This window comes from Microcaecilia unicolor, chromosome 11, assembly GCF_901765095.1.
Source record: "Microcaecilia unicolor chromosome 11, aMicUni1.1, whole genome shotgun sequence".
In the NCBI taxonomy this organism is placed as follows: domain Eukaryota; kingdom Metazoa; phylum Chordata; class Amphibia; order Gymnophiona; family Siphonopidae; genus Microcaecilia; species Microcaecilia unicolor.
The window spans coordinates 175,416,828-175,435,804 of NC_044041.1; the positions used below are offsets into that span (position 1 = coordinate 175,416,828).

Genomic DNA, 18,977 nt, shown 5'->3' on the forward strand with positions numbered 1-18,977 from the left:
AGACATCATACAGCAAGTCTGCCAAATAGGCTAAGCCCGATTCCAGGGCCGGCCAATCAGCCCACAAGGAATGATCCGAGGGGGAAGCCCGCTGCACCATAGTCAGGCACGCCCTGGCCACATAGGAGCCGCAAACTGAGGCCTGCAAACTTAAAGCAGCCGCCTCAAAGGACGACCTTAAGGCCGCCTCCAATCTTCTGTCTTGGGCGTCCTTTAGGGCCGTGCCACCTTCCACCGGTAATGCCGTTTTCTTAGTCACCGCAGTGATTAAAGAATCCACTGTAGGCCACAGATAGGCCTCACGTTCACTTTCAGGCAAAGGATAGAGGCGGGACATAGCCCTAGCCACTTTAAGGCTCGCTTCCGGGACATCCCATTGAGCCGAAATTAAGGTGTGCATGGCGTCATGCACGTGGAAGGTTCTAGGCGGGCGCTTCGTCCCCAGCATAATGGCAGAGCCAACAGGGGCTGAGGGAGAGACGTCCTCCGGAGAGGAAATCTTCAAAATGTCCATGGCCTGCACTAACAGGTTGGGCAAATCCTCTGAGCTAAAGAGCCGCGCTGCAGAGGGGTCATCCGCTCCATCCGAGCGGGGATCCGTCTCCTCCAAGGAATCCGCAAAGGACCGTTGGGAGAACTCAGATACGCTGCCCTCATCTACATCGGAGGAGACAAAGTCCTCCAAGGCCTGGGAATCAACCCGAGGGCGTTTACCTCCGGGGGCCTCTACCTCTTTACCAGACGAGGGAGCAGGGGCAGCGTTTTGCATAAGGAAGGCCTGATGCAGCAGCAAAACAAACTCGGGGGAGAAACCCCCCCAGACTGTACACTTCCGCAGCCTGGGCTACAGCCCTAGACGCACCCTCAACCGGCGCTCGCAAGAGCAGGGGAGATACATGCTGCGCATCCAAGATGGCGTCCGGCGCGACACTCCGCGAAGGAGCCGCGCGGGAAGAACGGCGCTTAACTTTAGCCGCTTTTGTGCCGTCGCCCAAATTAAGGGCATTCATGGCATTAATGTCTCCTACCTCAAGGGCGGCCCAAGAAGAAGCCGTCCGAGCCGCGTGGCCGGCCAAGATGGCGGAGGCGAGCAGCGGGGGATGGGCGTTTATGGCGGGAAAAAACGCCACACCTGAGGAAGGACCGGGACACTCATCGGTCATGAAACTGTCACCCAACAAGGGCGAATCAGACTTCAAGACCCCCGCATCCCCTCTAGAAGCGCCCAAGCGATCCGGGGAGCGACTCTTTGCGCCCTCGCCCTCCGACGCCATAGGCCACGTGGAGATCAATCGGGGAACCCCCGCCCGCTATAAAAAGGTAAAAATTACCTGCTTTCCGCTCCGAGCTGTAACGACCTGGTGTCCCAGTGAGTAGCTGCAATAAACGTTTAAATAAACGTTGAAATAAACGCCTTTAAGGACGTTCAAAATTTTTTTTTTTTTTTTAACGGAGCCAGCGGGAGGGGGGAGAAAAGGAGGGACCTGGCGCCACCAGGTTTGCACTTGCTCAAAAGAGCCCTCAACCCCAGGCACTCAACAAAACCTAAAAATTAGGCTTGGAGGCCTAGCCAGAGCTGCTGCTGTGTGTGACCACCACCTGCTGAGATAGAGAACATACTGAGGAGTTTCCGGCAGCACATGACCACATATAGGGAGGCAAAAGTTTGCTCTCTATCTCCACCTGCTGGTAGATGGACACAACCCACCAGTCTATGGATTGATCAGCTTGATGATATGGAATAGTCATTTAAAAACAAACATTCTTGTTTTGCATTTCTTTGGCACTTCTTTTCCACTCTGATTATTAACTGTAAACTGCTCTGATATGTTCTGAAGGGCAATATATCAAATCCCTAATAAACTAAACATAGGTGTTAAACTTGTTTTCTTGACTGCCACGAACAGGTTTTCTGGTGAGCAAAACCAAAACATCATGGCTATGTACCCCATCACCTGCATGGGATGGATATGCAGTCTAGCACCTTTCCTGTTACGAAAGAAACCCGTCCAGGTGGGGGGAGGCCACAGCCAAATCTGAGAGCAAATGCACCGGCTCACAGGCTGCATACTGGCATTTTATTCTCACTAGCTACAGGGGGGAGGGTGTGTGTGGAAAAAGTCTGCAGCTCCAGAACGGAAAAGAGAATCAACTTGTGCTTACGATGGGAATGGAGCCAGAATCAGGATCTGCTAGGTTAGAACACAACCCAGAAAGTGCCATACAGAAGAGGGCACAGAGAGTAGAACCACTCTACACAGGGGTATAAATGCAAGCAAGCATTGTCCCCTGTCCACTAAAGACCCATGGTAGACTACTAGCTGTCAGCTCCACATGCTGAATGTACAGCACTAAAAACCAAAGGGGGGGGGGGGGGGTCCTCACAGAATCTCTAGTTGACATGGGGATATACCCGAGTCCAGAAGCCAGGTGACCTAGAATGAGGAGCCACAGAACTGGGAGGGAACTGAGGGCCAGATATGAGAGGGACCAGACAGATGTGAGAATTCCTGTTCCATCTATAATAAATATTCAGGGTGGAACATTTGGGAAACTTTAGCAGGTGTGTCAGCTAGTTAAAAATAGCTACCCTTTCATAGCACTACCATTATAAATACCATACTAGGGTGCTACAGCAGACTGACGTAGTGGCGTGCCACATTACTGCCACAGGAACGTGTCAGGTCACTACTAGTGGAACCCGGTGGAAACATTTCAGAATTTATGCACCAGCGTGAATTTTAGGAACCAGGGGAAAAAAGTGTTTTCCATACTCTACATTTTTGACTTCTCTTTCCCCCCCTGTCATTCCCCTTTCTCCTCCAATGCAACCCTGCTGTGACAGCTCCTCAGCCAGGCCCAGGTGGCTGTTTCTCATTCCTTGGAGCAGGAGCCTAAAACATGGTGCCAGAACTATCCAGTATAGGATACAGATAATTCCCAGGAAAATATTGCACGGTAGGGTGCCAAATCCAGAGCATTCCCGTGTTATAGTATACCAACTCTGGAGCGCTCCCACAAGCAGGGCTGAAAAGGCACAGAGTCAGTAAGTTCCCTACAAGATACCTGCTGCTGCTCCAGGCCTGAGGGGATTAACTACTGCTATGGCAAACATCGATTCAAACTGTTCCCTTCCCCAACAGGCTTGATCAAAAAGACAAAAAACACACTTGGATAAGTTGCCTATACATTTTACATCTTACAAATGCCAGAGGCAAGATGTAAGTTCTACAGCGAGCGTTACTACTACATTTGAAACTGAGATCATACTCCACATGGCCTGGCTTAGGAGTGAGGTTCATCCCTATCAAAGTAGGTGCAAAACTGAAACTGCACCTGAGAGGCTACAGGGAGGACAAGAAAATGTAAACTAAAAGCAATAAAAAATAAAATACTTCTAGACGTGAAAGGAAAGGAAAGAAAAAAAAAAAAAAAGATTTGGAAGAAAACCCAAAATATAAAGAAATGTTTTGGTTTTCTGATTTTCCACCCCTAAGTGGGAAAAACACAAGTCAAAGTTTAAAAGGCAAGGAAAAAATTCTGTGCTGCAACTTCTAGAAGTTTTAGCCAGTGCCCACATTTTCTACTTTCTTTACCTCTTCTCCCAGGAATAATGTGATAATCATATCAAAACAGTGGCACGTCTCTATGAAGGGCTAGAAAAAGCCTGAAGGACACCCAAAATTTAGCGCATAATACTTTCTGCTGACTCAGAGAGCAGAGTCACTGAGAGAGATGGGGAGTGAATGAGAGGGAAAAGAAAAAAAGTTTAGATAAAGCACCTCTCAACAACTTTTAATTACCTGCTCCTAAAATTTTTAACTAGTGTGTTTTTTCTACCATTAATAAAGAATATAATTCAAACTCCTGAGGCCAGCCCACCAGGATCGGAGTCAGGGGTGCTGTTATAACCCTGCAGGCCCATAAAGCAGTAGGAGGGAGAAGAGACTCACGTCACTTCCCGAAATGCTCTCTTCTCTGTATATTTCAGCTTGTATTTTCGCTTGAACCTGGAGAGAGGGAGGGGAGGGAAAATAAGAAAAAGCAGCTTCGTTACACTCTGTACAGAGCCAGATACAAAATCCAACCTACCTCCTCTGTGTGAGACCATTAACTGGAGCAGGAACTACCAAAGAGGAAAGTAGCTGATGCATGAATGATCAAACACAGACCTAGGAGACCCCATGATGCCATTGAATCAGTGGCTATTGCAGAACCCAGCCAGTGGGACTGGATTTAACTAGGTTTACTGACATCTCAAAGCTGCCGTATTTTAGGAGGTTCAGGCGATAATGCATAAACAAATTACAAAAAGAGCAGCTACGAATGAGGGAAACCAGAATTTAAATTCCACTTGCCCTGTTGGCACTCTGGATGATGTTTAGCAACTCATTTATCTCCTGCTGCCTCGGGTAGCCACTTAAGGTTGTAAGGTCTTTGGGAGGAGACTTAAGTATTATTAGAATCTGGCTGCAATAAACCAAGTAAACACAATAAACTGGGAATATACTAATTATGAGGTCTCTCACAATTATATGCAATACTAAATACTAGAAACCTGTGTACATATAATATGATACTAAATTGACACTTCTTACCTAATAGAGCAAAATGGTACAACCTGAACTCTTAAATACTCATAAAATGAATGTGAACAGTGCTCAGATCTGGGTACAAGAGTAAAGCTGTCAAGTACAGCTCTCATCAACCACATACTACATCATTACACCTTCAGCCCTCCCTTCCTACCTATACATAACATGATCTTAACCTTACACTACACGCCACTAGGGCTGACAGAGCTAACAATGTAGACAGCTATACTTGACCCAAACCTATACAACTCTTTTTCATAAAATTTTCTAATGTTGTGCACTCATAGTGAAATTAAAACAGTGTATACACAAGTCCATACACTGTTTTAATTTCACTATGAGTGCACAACATTAGAAAATTTTATGAAAAAGAGTTGTATAGGTTTGGGTCAAGTATAGCTGTCTACATTGTTAGCTCTGTCAGCCCTAGTGGCGTGTAGTGTAAGGTTAAGATCATGTTATGTATAGGTAGGAAGGGAGGGCTGAAGGTGTAATGATGTAGTATGTGGTTGATGAGAGTTGTGCTTGACAGCTTTACTCTTGTACCCAGATCTGAGCACTGTTCACATTCATTTTATGAGTATTTAAGAGTTCAGGTTGCACCATTTTGCTCTATTAGGTAAGAAGTGTCAATTTAGTATCATATTATAATATGTACACAGGTTTCTAGTGTTTAGTATTGCAATAAACCAAGGCCTGACTTTTGCAGGCTGAAGCTGCCATGAAGCAGAGCCCTCTGATACTTTCCCCACAGGTTTAAAGCAGACAAACTTTACACTGTTCACCATCTGGGTTGGCTGGCAGATAAACCTACAGGGAGAACTCAGCAACAGCTCACATGCTACTTAAATTTGGTGTTGCAAAACATGCGATGGGAGGCTTACTCGGCTGGTCACTGTTTCCCCACCCCCTTCTAGCTCTGTATCATATATGATGAAATTATCCCTCGGATTACAGTAGAGAATATGCCAACTCTGGTTTCCTTGCACACAAACTCCAACTGAGAAACCAAGCAAATGAGCTTGCTGGCACAGACCACATCACGTCTCTCTAGCCCCACAGTACACAACGAGCTATCATGGCACTCACTTTGCTCTCTCTCTGGGCTCAATCAGGTTTCTCTTCTGAAAACTTTTGAAGCGATCCTTCAGGATGCTGCCCTCTGGCTAAAAGGTTAAAACAAAGAAAAGGGAAATTAGTCTGTACCAACCACCACTCCCTGCTCTGTAAACTTTTGACTTGGTTCATACTGTTCCCTGAAGTAGGTCATGCTCTGGTTCATTACGCCTGCCCTATGTATATAAATGACTACAAACACATCATGTGGAGTGAGAATATCACAGCTGCTTTAGTTGGGATCAGAGACCATTACGTGTAGAACTAGACAATGCCTCTCCCCATCAAGCCTTGTTTTTCTCTTGTTTATTTTTTATTTACAGCACTTATATCCCAAGTTTTTCTACAGCAGTTCACAAAAGGGCATGCATAAGGTGAAATGTATTCTTACCTGTTAATTTCCTTTCCTTAGACCAGTCCACACCAGTGGGTTATATCCCCCCAATCAGCAGATGGGGGTGGGGAAGAGAACAAAAAAAAAAAAAAAAAACCAGATGGTTTCCAGCAACACCACCGGTATGACTGCTGATGCACTGTGGAGCTAATCAGTATAACTAATAAAGTCCATAAAAGAACACCCCCCTCCCACAAGGTCCTCCAAAACCTCTACCCAAAAACAGAATCAAACATTAAAAAACAAGAAGCTATAAATGAGCTCCAAGAGAAGGAGACTGGGACTGCCAGGCCCCTAGAGTAATGAGTGTGTGTAATCCCAACCCCCAGTTTTCTGGGCAGGATGGTGGACTGGTCTAGCAAATCAGACCACCTCATATTCTAAGGATTTGGACTCCAACAAGAAAAAAGCGCCCTCTGAAGAGGAGAATGAATGTGAGCCTGCGCCCTTGGGACTGCCTCAAGGGTGGCAGCCATCAACCCCGGCAACTGCAGGTAGTCCCATTGCTCTGTTGCCCAATTGGGCACAAAACTCCTTCTTTTGAACCTGAATCATGCAGACGTACCCTAAGTTGGTTAGGAAGTGCACCCCCAGGTACTCCAACTCAGTGTGGCTCTTTGCATTGTTGATCACCCATCCTAGACGTTCCCACAGCCAGAAGACCTCGGACACTGGTGCCCAAGTGTCCTCATAAGAACATAAGAATAGCCATACTGGGTCAGACCAATGGTCCATCTAGCCCAGCATCCTGCTTCCAGCAGTGGCCAATCCAGGTGACAAGTACCTGGCAGAAACCCAATTAATAGCACCATTCCATGCTACCAATCCCAGCGCAAGCAGTGGCATCCCCCATGTCCATCTCAATAACAGGATATGGACTTTTCCTCCAGGAACTTGTCCAAACTTTTTTTAAACCAAGATATGCTAACCGCTGTTACCACATCCTCCGGCAACACGTTCCAGAGCTTAACTATTCTTTGAGTGAAAAGATATGTTTTAAAAGTATTTTTTTCATGCAACTTCATTGAATGTCCCCTGGTCTTTATACTTTTTGAATGAATTAAAAAAAAAAAAAAAATCGATTCACCTCCTCCCGCTCCAAACCACTCAGGATTTTGTAGATCTCAATCATATCAGTCATTTCTTTTCCAAACTGAAGAGCCCTAACCTCTTTAGCCTTTCCTCACAAGGGAGCACTTCCATCCCCTCTATCATTCTGGTCGCTCTTCTTTGAACCTTTTCTAATTCCTCCAAAATCAGACTGGATCAACCAGCCCAAATACAAACGCACCCTGAACCCTTCTTGTGAAAAAAGTGGCAACCACCACCTTGGAAAAGGTTCTCAGCAAGTCCAAACAGAGACACTGAATTGAAATGCCCGCCCCGAACACAGAACCGCAGATATCACCTGTGATCTGGACCTCCCCAAAGAAGCTACCTCTAAAAAAGCAACCCACGGATGCCCCCACAGCTCAAATGCATATGGACTAGGTCATAAGCAATTCTGTCAAAAAGGCCACCTGGGGAAGGCAGGAAGGTGCTGCATCCATTGGAGCAGCGTCCCAGCTACATAACCCCTACAGATATTCACCTATACTGCCCTGGAGGTTCAGGGGGCTATCTGCTTCAAGAGATCCTCCATCTTAAGATCATTGGGGTCCTTGACAGAGTGGTGCCTCCCTCCACAGGAAGTCATCTTCTTGGTTACAGTCATGACCAATGCGTTCACCTTCGGGGGGGGGGGGGGGGGGGGGGGGGAAGCCAGTCAACATTTTCCAAGGGAGTAAATAAAGATGCTCCATGAGACTGGGTCCTTGGGGTCTTCCACTCCTTCAGGACTATCTCTGACAGGGTCCAATGGAGGGGGGAAGATCTTTGCCAGCTTGCAATAACCAGTGAAGATGGGGTGGCTACCTCTGGTCTGTGGGGGGGGGGGGGGGGGGGGGAAGGGGGCTGTAGGCAACTGGAGAATCTCCATGACCTAATCAATAACAGCTGGCAGCTCCTTGCACTGAAAGAAGTGCAGCACTGGAGAATCCCTACAGTCCTATGGAGACAGCTCGCTGGATTCTAGGACTCGGACTATGCCAGAGATGATGGCCCCAAGATATCCCGTCCAGTTTGGATCCCCACAGGGGAAAAACTCCATGAGCTCCTCTGAGCCCCTGCTGGCGGCCTGCACCTATTTGCTATGTGGAAGGGGTGGAAGCACAACCAGCATCCCCCCCCACCCCCATCTGGAAGATCAGGTCCCCTGTGAACCTGCTAGGGTCCTGCTAAGCCCCATCGAGATGGCTATGGCCAATACGGGGCCAAACTCCCAGCTGGGGCCCCCAATGGCTGATCCAGGCATGGAGAATATGAAGACCTATCCCTTTGGAGTCTCTCAGTGAGCGAACTCACAGGCTGCTCTGCAGCCTTGTGGTCAGATCAAACATGGCCGACGCTCCCTCCAAAAATTGCAAGTCCACAGTTAACTAGGTCAGAGCTCAGCTGCTGCTCTGGGAGCTCTCCAGCAGCATATCAGCACCCCCACCCCTAGCAATTGAGGTATGTGGAGCTGGCCATAGCTGAAGTGGCGTGCAGGCATACTGTAGTTCTCCATCACACAAAAAGCCACCCGACTGGGAGAAAGGAAGTCCCCCACTCCCCCATGCAACCCGAAGGCTGGAGACCTACCAGACCTGTATCTGGAGCTCATAGATAGTGCAATAGAAGTGTGCATCTCGGATCTAGTGCCCTATGTGGCACCTACACTACTCCACCACCAGTGTGGCTTAGAAGTTGCCTTGTGCTGAAACCTTGTGAAATGTCCCACAGGAAGGATGAAAAAAATAAACATTTAAAACAAGAAAATGCTAAGACAGATACTGAAGACAATGACAGAAGACTGAAGAAAAAGTAATACTTCAAACGTGAGAGAGTTTGAAAAAAAAAAAAAAATAGATGACTTAGGAAATCATCGCACATCCTTGATTACACCAGTTCTGAACTCTGGGAGAGCTACTCTAACCCTGTGTCATGTGATGGCATCACCCAGTTTTGTGCCCGATAGCCTCCTGCTTGTTTACAGAGAAGTTGTGTGGTCTCTGTTTGCAAATTACCTGTCCTTTACACACTCCATTATTGCTAAACTGCACAGTGACGACTATTTCTGGTCCGTTTTAAAGAAGCTTTTTTTTTTTCTTTTAAGTGGACTCAGGAAAGGGAAGGAGGACAGGGAAAACAAAATTGCCCCCTTCTCCTCTTCCCAAAAAGAGAGGTCAACATCCAGATTGATGTATGCCTTTTTAGATTGATGTAAGCCACATCGAGCCTGCCCGTGGGTGGGAAAATGTGGGATATAAATACTATAAATAAATAAATTACTCCCTTCTACACCCCCTTCTTCCTCCTAGAGTCCTTTCCAGCGCCAATGCCCTCAGTTCCCCGGCGCATGCCTGCTCGGCCTGGCCTGGGAAACCCCATGTGATCTGCACATTCCCAGCTCACGCAGGAAATGCTCTGAGCGCAAGGATAGATCTCCTCATTGGGCAGAACGCAGCGCCTCCATACAGAAAAACCTCACCTGAAAATGCCAGAAGAAAAGCATGCCTCATTAAGAGAGGACACTTTCCCTTTCAGCACCAGCCCTGCTGCTGGCAGCCAAATTGGTGAACCTCCCCTCCCCCAACTGAGTGGCCAGCTAATGGACAGCGATGCTTCTTGCCCCCAAAAATATTACCTTTAGTGTTCTCAGAGATCCTGTCAGTTCCTCACTCAACTGCACCTCTGTATCAGGGGCTTCGTATCTGAGGGGAGGTAGAGACCACAGTTATAGACAAAGGACAGGTTGGAGCAATGCAAGCCACGACAGACATCGTCAAAGGAAATACTTACTTCAGTTTCCCCAGACGTCTCGTTCTAGCTGCCTGGGCTTTGCGTTTCTCAGCCCGTTTCACTTTGCGCTGGGAGAGCTCCTCCTCTCGATGCTTTACTTCTGTCTTGATGGAACGCAGCTGGAACAGCTCCTGTTGCTTTTGTTTCACTGCCTTCTCCGCCTGCAGCTTCAATGTCTGCAAATGAAAACATTTTTTAAAAAACCCTTGTATCTAGTGTACACTGTGTCCTCCAACATAGCGCAAGCAAAAGCTACCAATACAAGAAATGGCAGCGCATGTCACACTTGCGTCTTCAGAAGAAAGCAAAATGACGAAGGGCAGCCCTCACAGAAGATTGCATGTAGCAAAGCAGGATTAAGTGTCTTGACTATGACCCTCCAGTGACTCCACAAGCCCATAAAGCCTCTAAGGGATGCCCTGCAATCAAGGAGAAGGTTTTCTAACACGCTTACAGAGATCCCACATATATAGGGCACAAGGTTACATCAACCTTTGAACTACCACTGGACCATCCATGTCAGAGAACCCGATTCCAAATTTAAAAAACTGCAAAAACCTCTCAGAACATGGAGCTCACTATTTTAGGGGTATGTGTGCCATACGTTGCTCTAAGTTTCTGGGTAGCATCTTAGTCCCCAGGGCCCTTAACTGGTTCATCCTGCACACTGACAGATGGGTGGCTAGCTCAATCAGCCACACCAACTGTCTAATCAAAAGTAGCTCTGACACGCTACCTGGAAACCATTTAAACACTGTTAAGCTGTCTTCCACAAACCCCTCACCATGCCTGCTCTTCGAGGGCAGCACTGTGAGATTCCCAGCAATGTAATCTATGCAGATTGTACTGACAGACTGCAAAAATAACTGCAAACTCTGCAGAACATTTCAGCTAGATTAAGATTCCCTGCACAAAAATGGGAAAAGGGTGTCTCCCTTTCTGAGAAGCTCACACTGGCTACTAATAGAGGCCCATGTTGACTGTAAAGTGTGTACTTTAACATTTGGAATTGTTCACGGACTGGCCCCTCTTTACGATCCTTCACTTCATTTCACTGGGCTTCTCATGCTGAATGTCAGCCAATACTCCACTTTCTCTCCACAGTGAATATAAAATGTAAACAAATCTGTTCCTTATTAATCTTTTACCAAAACGGCAAAAATTTGGAATTCCCGCTTACAGATGAAAATCAAACTACTTGAGTTTCAGAAAGAAACTTAAAACCTATTTGTCTAGGCAATCTTTAGGAACTATCCTATTAAATATTTTACATAATCCGCAATGAACCAGAGGAATGGAATTTGCAGAACAAAAGTGAAGTATTGTATTCCGGTACTGTCTTATTAATACATACAAACTCTGCATGCACTGCTACCAAACAGTTCAATGAAGGGACTCAAGGAAAGAAACAAAACCACAGATAGCACTGACCAAAGCCCTGGCTTCCTTTTCTCTCTTCCGCTGCCGTTCAGTTTTCTTCTCTCCAGCAGCAGCAGCAGCAGCCTGGGGGACTGCTGTTCCTTCAGCCTCCACTCCATTCTTCTCCTGTTGTTCTATCACATCCTCCTCTTCCTCGGACTCCTCCAGCAGCCCCTGGCAGAGCTCCTGGAAGGCACTCTCCTGAGATGTCAAAAGCCAAAGGGAACGTTAGGCAATTGGCAGAGACTACCTGTGACATGAATGACTTACTGGTAGAAACAAAAAAGGGAGAACAGCTACAGGAACCTACCACCAGGCTTCAGACTAGCACTGGGGTGAAAGAGAGAAGGGACGATACAGACGTAATCAGACCTTTCCAGTTGCTGGGGGGGGGGGGGGGGGGGGGGGGGAGCACAGCTGTCCACTGTTACTGTACTTAAATTGGTTTTGTTACTGCACAGAGAACAAGTCACAAAACTTGAGCCGTGTTCTGTGCCAGAGATCAGACAACTGAAGTAGGCGGGATCTTTATCCATGCTCACCTTCGTGGGGGCCTTATCCACAGTGGGAAAGCTCAGCTGCCTCTCCAGCCTCTCTTCCTGTTTAAGCCTCTTCAACTCAGCCTCATGAGCTTGCAGCAATAGCGCCTGCCAGGAGAGTTTCAAAACACCATTAACCACATACACAGAGGTCATTAATGGGTACATGGGCAAACTACAGTATTCCCCCTCCGCAGAGCAGAAGACCTTAGTATATGAATTGCACTAGCTAATCTTTATTTGGAGAATTTATTTTCTTGGTTTTTATTTTTAAAGACGTAAGGTCATGATATTCCAATTTGTACATCTTCCACATTGAAAATGTATATTCCGCCTCACTCATTGCATTTTGAAGGCTTATTTTTGCGTGTTGTTCCATCTTTCACACAATTCTGAATAAGTGAAATGTATGAATGAGCCTTCTCAGTGCCTGGACCTGTCTTCTGAACTCTTTGCTGCTCAACTTTGTGTTTTTATGCATCTAGCCACTTTTAGAAAGCAATTAAAGGCATTTTTGTTTCAGCAGGCCTTACAAACTGAATTGAGATCTTTGGGGGATGGCTCTATTAAGTGCTACTCACAACTGATGAGTGAGCTGGGCAGGTAGGGTGGGGGTGGTGGTGGTGGTGTAGCATTTAATTGGCGTGGAGGAGTAGTCTAATGTTAGTGCAGTGACCCGAGAAACAGGGGAATGGGGTTCAATTCCCACTGCAGCTCCTTGTGACCCTCTGTAAGCCACAACCCTCTACTGCTCCAGGTACAAAATAAGTATCTGCATATAATGTGAAAACAGCTTTGATTGTAACCACAGAAAGGTAGTATATCAAATCCCATCCCTTAAGGAGCAAGCTTTTGTTTTTGTAAGAGATTGACCGAGGGTTCTGGTTTTATTCTTCTCATGATTTTTTTTTGATTAATTAGTTTTCATTTTGTTATTTCTTTATGTTTTATTGACTACTAGTAAAAAAGCCCCGTTTCTGATGCAAATGAAACGGGGGCTAGCAATGTTTTCTTCTGTGTGCATGTAGGAGTGTGTGTGTCCCTGCCCTCTGGCCTCTCTCCCCTCCCCCCTCTGAGTCCTTCACTGTTACAGAGCCAGTGATTTGATTTCGTGCTCTGCTGTTTTCCTTCACTGACCGTGTTACAGAGAGGGCGGGGCAGACACTCATAGGGAAACCGGATAGCTCGCCCCTTCACACTTCCGGCTGGAGGCTTCATAGAACGTTGGTGTTGCCTTTTATATAGAGAGATGTATGTTACTGTAAACGGCTTAAATTTCTAAATGCTGTGGGATATGAAGTGTTTTAAATAATCAAGAGCAGTTAAAAATTAAGCAGGCACAGGGACGGGGTTACACTGAAGGCAGCAAAAATAATACATACAGATTAGAAATCTGCGCAAATTGTTAGAAAGAGAAAAAAAAATCCACACACAAAAAGCAAGTGTAAATCTCTACAGCTATTTGCTGTGGCAGTTTTCAAGAGGAAATGATGTTTGCATTTTTCCTCTGAAGAAAGGTACAACATGCCTACAGTGGTGGAAATAAGTATTTGATCCCTTGCTGATTTTGTAAGTTTGCCCACTGACAAAGACATGAGCAGCCCATAATTGAAGGGTAGGTTATTGGTAACAGTGAGAGATAGCACATCACAAATTAAATCCGGAAAATCACATTGTGGAAAGTATATGAATTTATTTGCATTCTGCAGAGGGAAATAAGTATTTAATCCCTCTGGCAAACAAGACCTAATACTTGGTGGCAAAACCCTTGTTGGCAAGCACAGCGGTCAGACGTCTTCTGTAGTTGATGATGAGGTTTGCACACATGTCAGGAGGAATTTTGGTCCACTCCTCTTTGCAGATCATCTCTAAATCATTAAGAGTTCTGGGCTGTCGCTTGGCAACTCGCAGCTTCAGCTCCCTCCATAAGTTTTCAATGGGATTAAGGTCTGGTGACTGGCTAGGCCACTCCATGACCCTAATGTGCTTCTTCCTGAGCCACTCCTTTGTTGCCTTGGCTGTATGTTTTGGGTCATTGTCGTGCTGGAAGACCCAGCCACGACCCATTTTTAAGGCCCTGGCGGAGGGAAGGAGGTTGTCACTCAGAATTGTACGGTACATGGCCCCATCCATTCTCCCATTGATGCGGTGAAGTAGTCCTGTGCCCTTAGCAGAGAAACACCCCCAAAACATAACATTTCCACCTCCATGCTTGACAGTGGGGACGGTGTTCTTTGGGTCATAGGCAGCATTTCTCTTCCTCCAAACACGGCGAGTTGAGTTCATGCCAAAGAGCTCAATTTTTGTCTCATCTGACCACAGCACCTTCTCCCAATCACTCTCGGCATCATCCAGGTGTTCACTGGCAAACTTCAGACGGGCCGTCACATGTGCCTTCCGGAGCAGGGGGACCTTGCGGGCACTGCAGGATTGCAATCCGTTATGTCGTAATGTGTTACCAATGGTTTTCGTGGTGACAGTGGTCCCAGCTGCCTTGAGATCATTGACAAGTTCCCCCCCTTGTAGTTGTAGGCTGATTTCTAACCTTCCTCATGATCAAGGATACCCCACGAGGTGAGATTTTGCGTGGAGCCCCAGATCTTTGTCGATTGACAGTCATTTTGTACTTCTTCCATTTTCTTACTATGGCACCAACAGTTGTCTCCTTCTCGCCCAGCGTCTTACTGATGGTTTTGTAGCCCATTCCAGCCTTGTGCAGGTGTATGATCTTGTCCCTGACATCCTTAGACAGCTCCTTGCTCTTGGCCATTTTGTAGAGGTTAGAGTCTGACTGATTCACTGAGTCTGTGGACAGGTGTCTTTCATACAGGTGACCATTGCCGACAGCTGTCTGTCATGCAGGTAACGAGTTGATTTGTAGCATCTACCTGGTCTGTAGGGGCCAGATCTCTTACTGGTTGGTGGGGGATCAAATACTTATTTCCCTCTGCAGAATGCAAATAAATTCATATACTTTCCACAATGTGATTTTCCGGATTTAATTTGTGATGTGCTATCTCTCACTGTTACCAATAACCTACCCTTCAATTATGGGCTGCTCATGTCTTTGTCAGTGGGCAAACTTACAAAATCAGCAAGGGATCAAATACTTATTTCCACCACTGTATGTAAAACACCCACAAACTTTGTATGTACACAGGTACTTTTGAAAACTACCCCGATATATGGTAAATGGTAGGGCTGAATTGCTTCCAGTAAGAGAGCAGCCATCTTGTACAATGCCCGTAGGAGTAGTAGACCCAGGGCTAATTCAATAAAGCACACAAGGTTTTGTAGACAACTTTATGGGCGCAAAACTCATGCCGACATCACACAGCTCATTTAAATGCCATGACAACTAAGTTATTCGCTGTCTAATGCGGATACGAGACCCAAAGGCTGAGTGCAGAAATTTTAACACAGGATCTGAGGAGGAGTGAAGGGTTAAGTTCAGTCTTCTGCAGTCCTGTTTCTTCTCTTTACTGCAAGCCCTACAGGACCTGCAACTTTTATTTGACTTCCATGAACGGGATAGGTAAAAAAAAAACTAGTTAAGGATGAGGTGGGGAGAGAGAATAAGGATGAGGTAAAGAGGGAGAGAGAGAAGCATGCTGGAATAGAGTGCTGGACTGTTGAGAAATATGCAGAATATTAATGTTTGTATGCACATGCAGCTGCGTGTGCAGATAAATGTTGGTACTATGAAAATTGTATGCACAGAACAGTGGTGTAGCTATGGGTAGGCACAAGCTCACCTAGCGGCAGTGACTCACTCCCCTCTCTCCTTCTACTCCACTAGCCTGGTATCTGTCCCTCCCCCAGTATACATCAGCAACTCATTTGTGTGGCCCTGCAGGCTTTCCCTGGTTGTTGGTCAGGAACTTGCTCTTTGTGAAGGGTCTGTGTAACTTGGCTTGGAGAAGTCGCTACTTTCACTGTGTCCCACCAGTGAGGAAACAGGAAGTGACATCAGTGAAGGCAGGATGCGGAGGAGGGAAAGCCTGCAGGGCTGTGAAGGCAGTGAAAATAAGTTGATGCAATCACCGGGGATGCCACTGAGGTACACCAGAGAGGGACGGTAGTTTAGAGAGGAGCAGCTACCTGTTCCTGAGCGGCGGGGGGGGGGGGGGGGGGGGGGGGGGGGGGGGGGGGGAAGGGAGGTTGGTATTAAAAAAAAAAAATCCCTGCATTTTACATATCTACAAGGGGGTGGAAGGGCTCACCCAAAATTCCAGGTCTGGCTACGCCACTGGCACAGAACAGCATTCCAGCACATGTGCACGTATACACACATGCAACTCAGAATGCCGATTATAATCTGTTTGTGTACAAAGATACAGCTGCCGCTAACAAAGACCTGAATGCTCATATGTCCACTAGGACACATTTTTTGTGCACAATCTGAATACAGCATTGGGGTGCAAACATGTATTTATTTACATGTAAAAAGCCATGTGCTGAGCTGTAGCACATGTCTCTAATACAAGGTTACTACACTGGCCTCACAATCTCCAGAAATTACTCACTGCCTCTCCTTTCCACATTCTCCTCTTTGATCACCAAGCCACTGACCTTATTTAGTCTGAGGAGTGGGATTTCCCCTCCACTGCTGCATACACACCTGATGAGACTGGAATGAGGGGTTGTAGGATCCACCAGAGGCAATCACCTCCACTGCTGGCAGTGGAGAAGGTTTTAGGTTCAAGCGACTAGGGCGCTGCAAGGGAAGGGGAAGAACCAGATGAAGGAAGGTAGTGGTACTGCCCATAGGGAAGGTCAAAAGCAGCCATTAATATATCATGAGCAACACAGAGAACATCCTGTTGGTAACACTGGTTTTCTGCCTTCTCCAGGATTCATCCAACCCATTGGCATCTCACTCTCTAGGTCATCTTGGATGGCCCTTTACTAACCCCAAAATAAGCACACGGACATCCTCTAGTACCCAAACTTTCTATGCCTGCTTGCCCAACAGACTTGGATAACCCTCAGATATCCAAGAATATTTAAAACATGTTCAGCATTTAAGAGCAAGCTCTGCCTCTCTCCCTCCTGTGGGTCCAGCACCCCCTCTCCCCTTCCCTCCCTCTCTCCCCCACCCTACCCCGCAGGTGCCCCTCTTCTTCCTTCCTTTTCCTAAGAGCCAAGCACTGCACCCCTTCCCTCCCCAGGGTGCAGAGAACTGTTGCTACTCCTTGTATGCGACTACCCTCCCAGATTTCCTGGACCTTTGTTGCCATTTCATTTTCTCCTCTGCTGTATCAGAAGACCCAGTTCATTCATGCTTACCTCCACAGCACGTTTCTTCGTCTGCTCTAGAAACCAGCTGTCCTTCCCTGCAAGCGCACTATCCAGGGGATCTGTGTGAAGATAAGAGCAAGAGTTAAGCAGCAGAACCAGCTTAGAATGCACAGTGCAACCACTGCCCAACCAATGATAACCTGCAGAGAGAGGGGTAAAACTGCTTTCCAAACAAGAACATCTAATGAGGAAGGCTATCACAGGATCTGATGCCAGTGCTATATACCAGAGAACCTTAACCAATTACAAGAAGTACTAGAAAGAGCTTTTAGCACCTCTGAACACGATAATGGATCAGTTTAATGCAGCTTTACTATTCTCAAATGTGTGTGGCAAAGGCAAACAGCACCACCTGCTGGCCAGAGAGCAGCAGAAATAGGACAGAAAGAAAAGTGAACTTTCTTGTGCCTCACTTGCATCTCCCCAGATATCATAGAAGTCCCTGTCAGGCTGGTTGTTGGTCAGGGTCTTGCTCTTTGTGAAGGGTCTGTGTAACCTGGCTTGGAGAAGTCGCTGCTTCCGAGGCACAATTCCTCGTTTCTCCAGCCTCTTCTGAAGCTCCTTTTGCCGTTTCAACTTCTTGGAATTTGGGATCTGATGAGCTAATATACTGCCAACAAAAATAGGTGAGCCATTATTAAACTGAACCCAGCTTGCAAAGAATCAATATGACAATTCAAGGGTCTGAGAAGAAAAGGTGAACATCGCAAGACTGCAGTTACAACCAAAAGACCTGACAGTGGAACTGAACATCAAAAATTATGTTTGATACTACTTGAAATTGAAACAAACCACAAGGGGCAAATCTTTCTCAACAAAAACGTGTCTCAAAAAAGAAAGCCTCAAAGCCCCATAAGCATACTAGGCCCACAGGCCAATAACTGCTCTTCATGGAGTCCATACAATAAGAGGCTTTTCTTTAAACAAGGAAAGAGAGAAAAAGTGTGAAGACTGTTCACAAAACACCTGGTAGACTATAAGCCAAAACACTTGCAATTATTTCCAATCTCTCTCAATTTAAAAAATAAAAATTAAAAAATCACAAATATCAAAAATCAACAGTTCCAAAAATTAACAAGTTAATTCTCTTCATTGTCAATAGAAATCAAACAAAACAAAACATGGAAAAGAAAATAAGATGATATCTTTTTTATTGGACCTAACTTAATACATTTCTTGATTAGCTTTCGAAGGTTGCCCTTCTTCCGATCTGAGGAAGAAGGGCAACCTTCGAAAGCTAATCAAGAAATGTATTAAGTTATGTCCAATAAAAAAGGCATCATCTTATTTTCTTTTCCATGTTTTATTTTGTTTGATTTCTATAGATTCTACATGTAGAAGTCAGCCCTTGTAGATCACCAATGTGGCCGCGCAGGCTTCTGCTTCTGTGAGTCTGATGTCCTGCACGTACGTGCAGGACGTCAGACTCACAGAAACAGAAGCCTGCGCAGCCTTCTACATGGAATGTTGCTAGTGGAATAGCAACATTCCATGTAGAATCTCCAATAGTAGCAACATTCCATGTAGAATCTCCAATGGTATCTATTTTACTGTCATAGTAATGCTTGAAGGTTTTCACTTATATACACTGTCAGCTAGCACATTTGCTTATTTCCGATCTGAGGAAGAAGGGCAACCTTCGAAAGCTAATCAAGAAATGTATTAAGTTATGTCCAATAAAAAAGGCATCATCTTATTTTCTTTTCCATGTTTTATTTTGTTTGATTTCTATAG

The 18,977-nt window shown here is 46.0% G+C and overlaps 1 protein-coding gene across 1 annotated transcript in view; it reads right to left on the minus strand.

Moving 5' to 3' along the window:
* NOP53 (NOP53 ribosome biogenesis factor) overlaps nt 1-18,977 on the minus strand; it is a 36,865-nt gene that overhangs the window by 4,845 nt on the left and 13,043 nt on the right. The window contains exons 4-12 of the mRNA XM_030219091.1: nt 17,657-17,853; nt 17,232-17,302; nt 16,564-16,659; nt 11,946-12,050; nt 11,416-11,604; nt 9,985-10,160; nt 9,830-9,896; nt 5,685-5,761; nt 3,954-4,010 (exon numbers count right to left, since the gene is read on the minus strand). Coding sequence (XP_030074951.1) covers nt 3,954-4,010; nt 5,685-5,761; nt 9,830-9,896; nt 9,985-10,160; nt 11,416-11,604; nt 11,946-12,050; nt 16,564-16,659; nt 17,232-17,302; nt 17,657-17,853 — 1,035 coding nt within the window. The remainder of the gene's footprint in view (nt 1-3,953; nt 4,011-5,684; nt 5,762-9,829; nt 9,897-9,984; nt 10,161-11,415; nt 11,605-11,945; nt 12,051-16,563; nt 16,660-17,231; nt 17,303-17,656; nt 17,854-18,977) is intronic.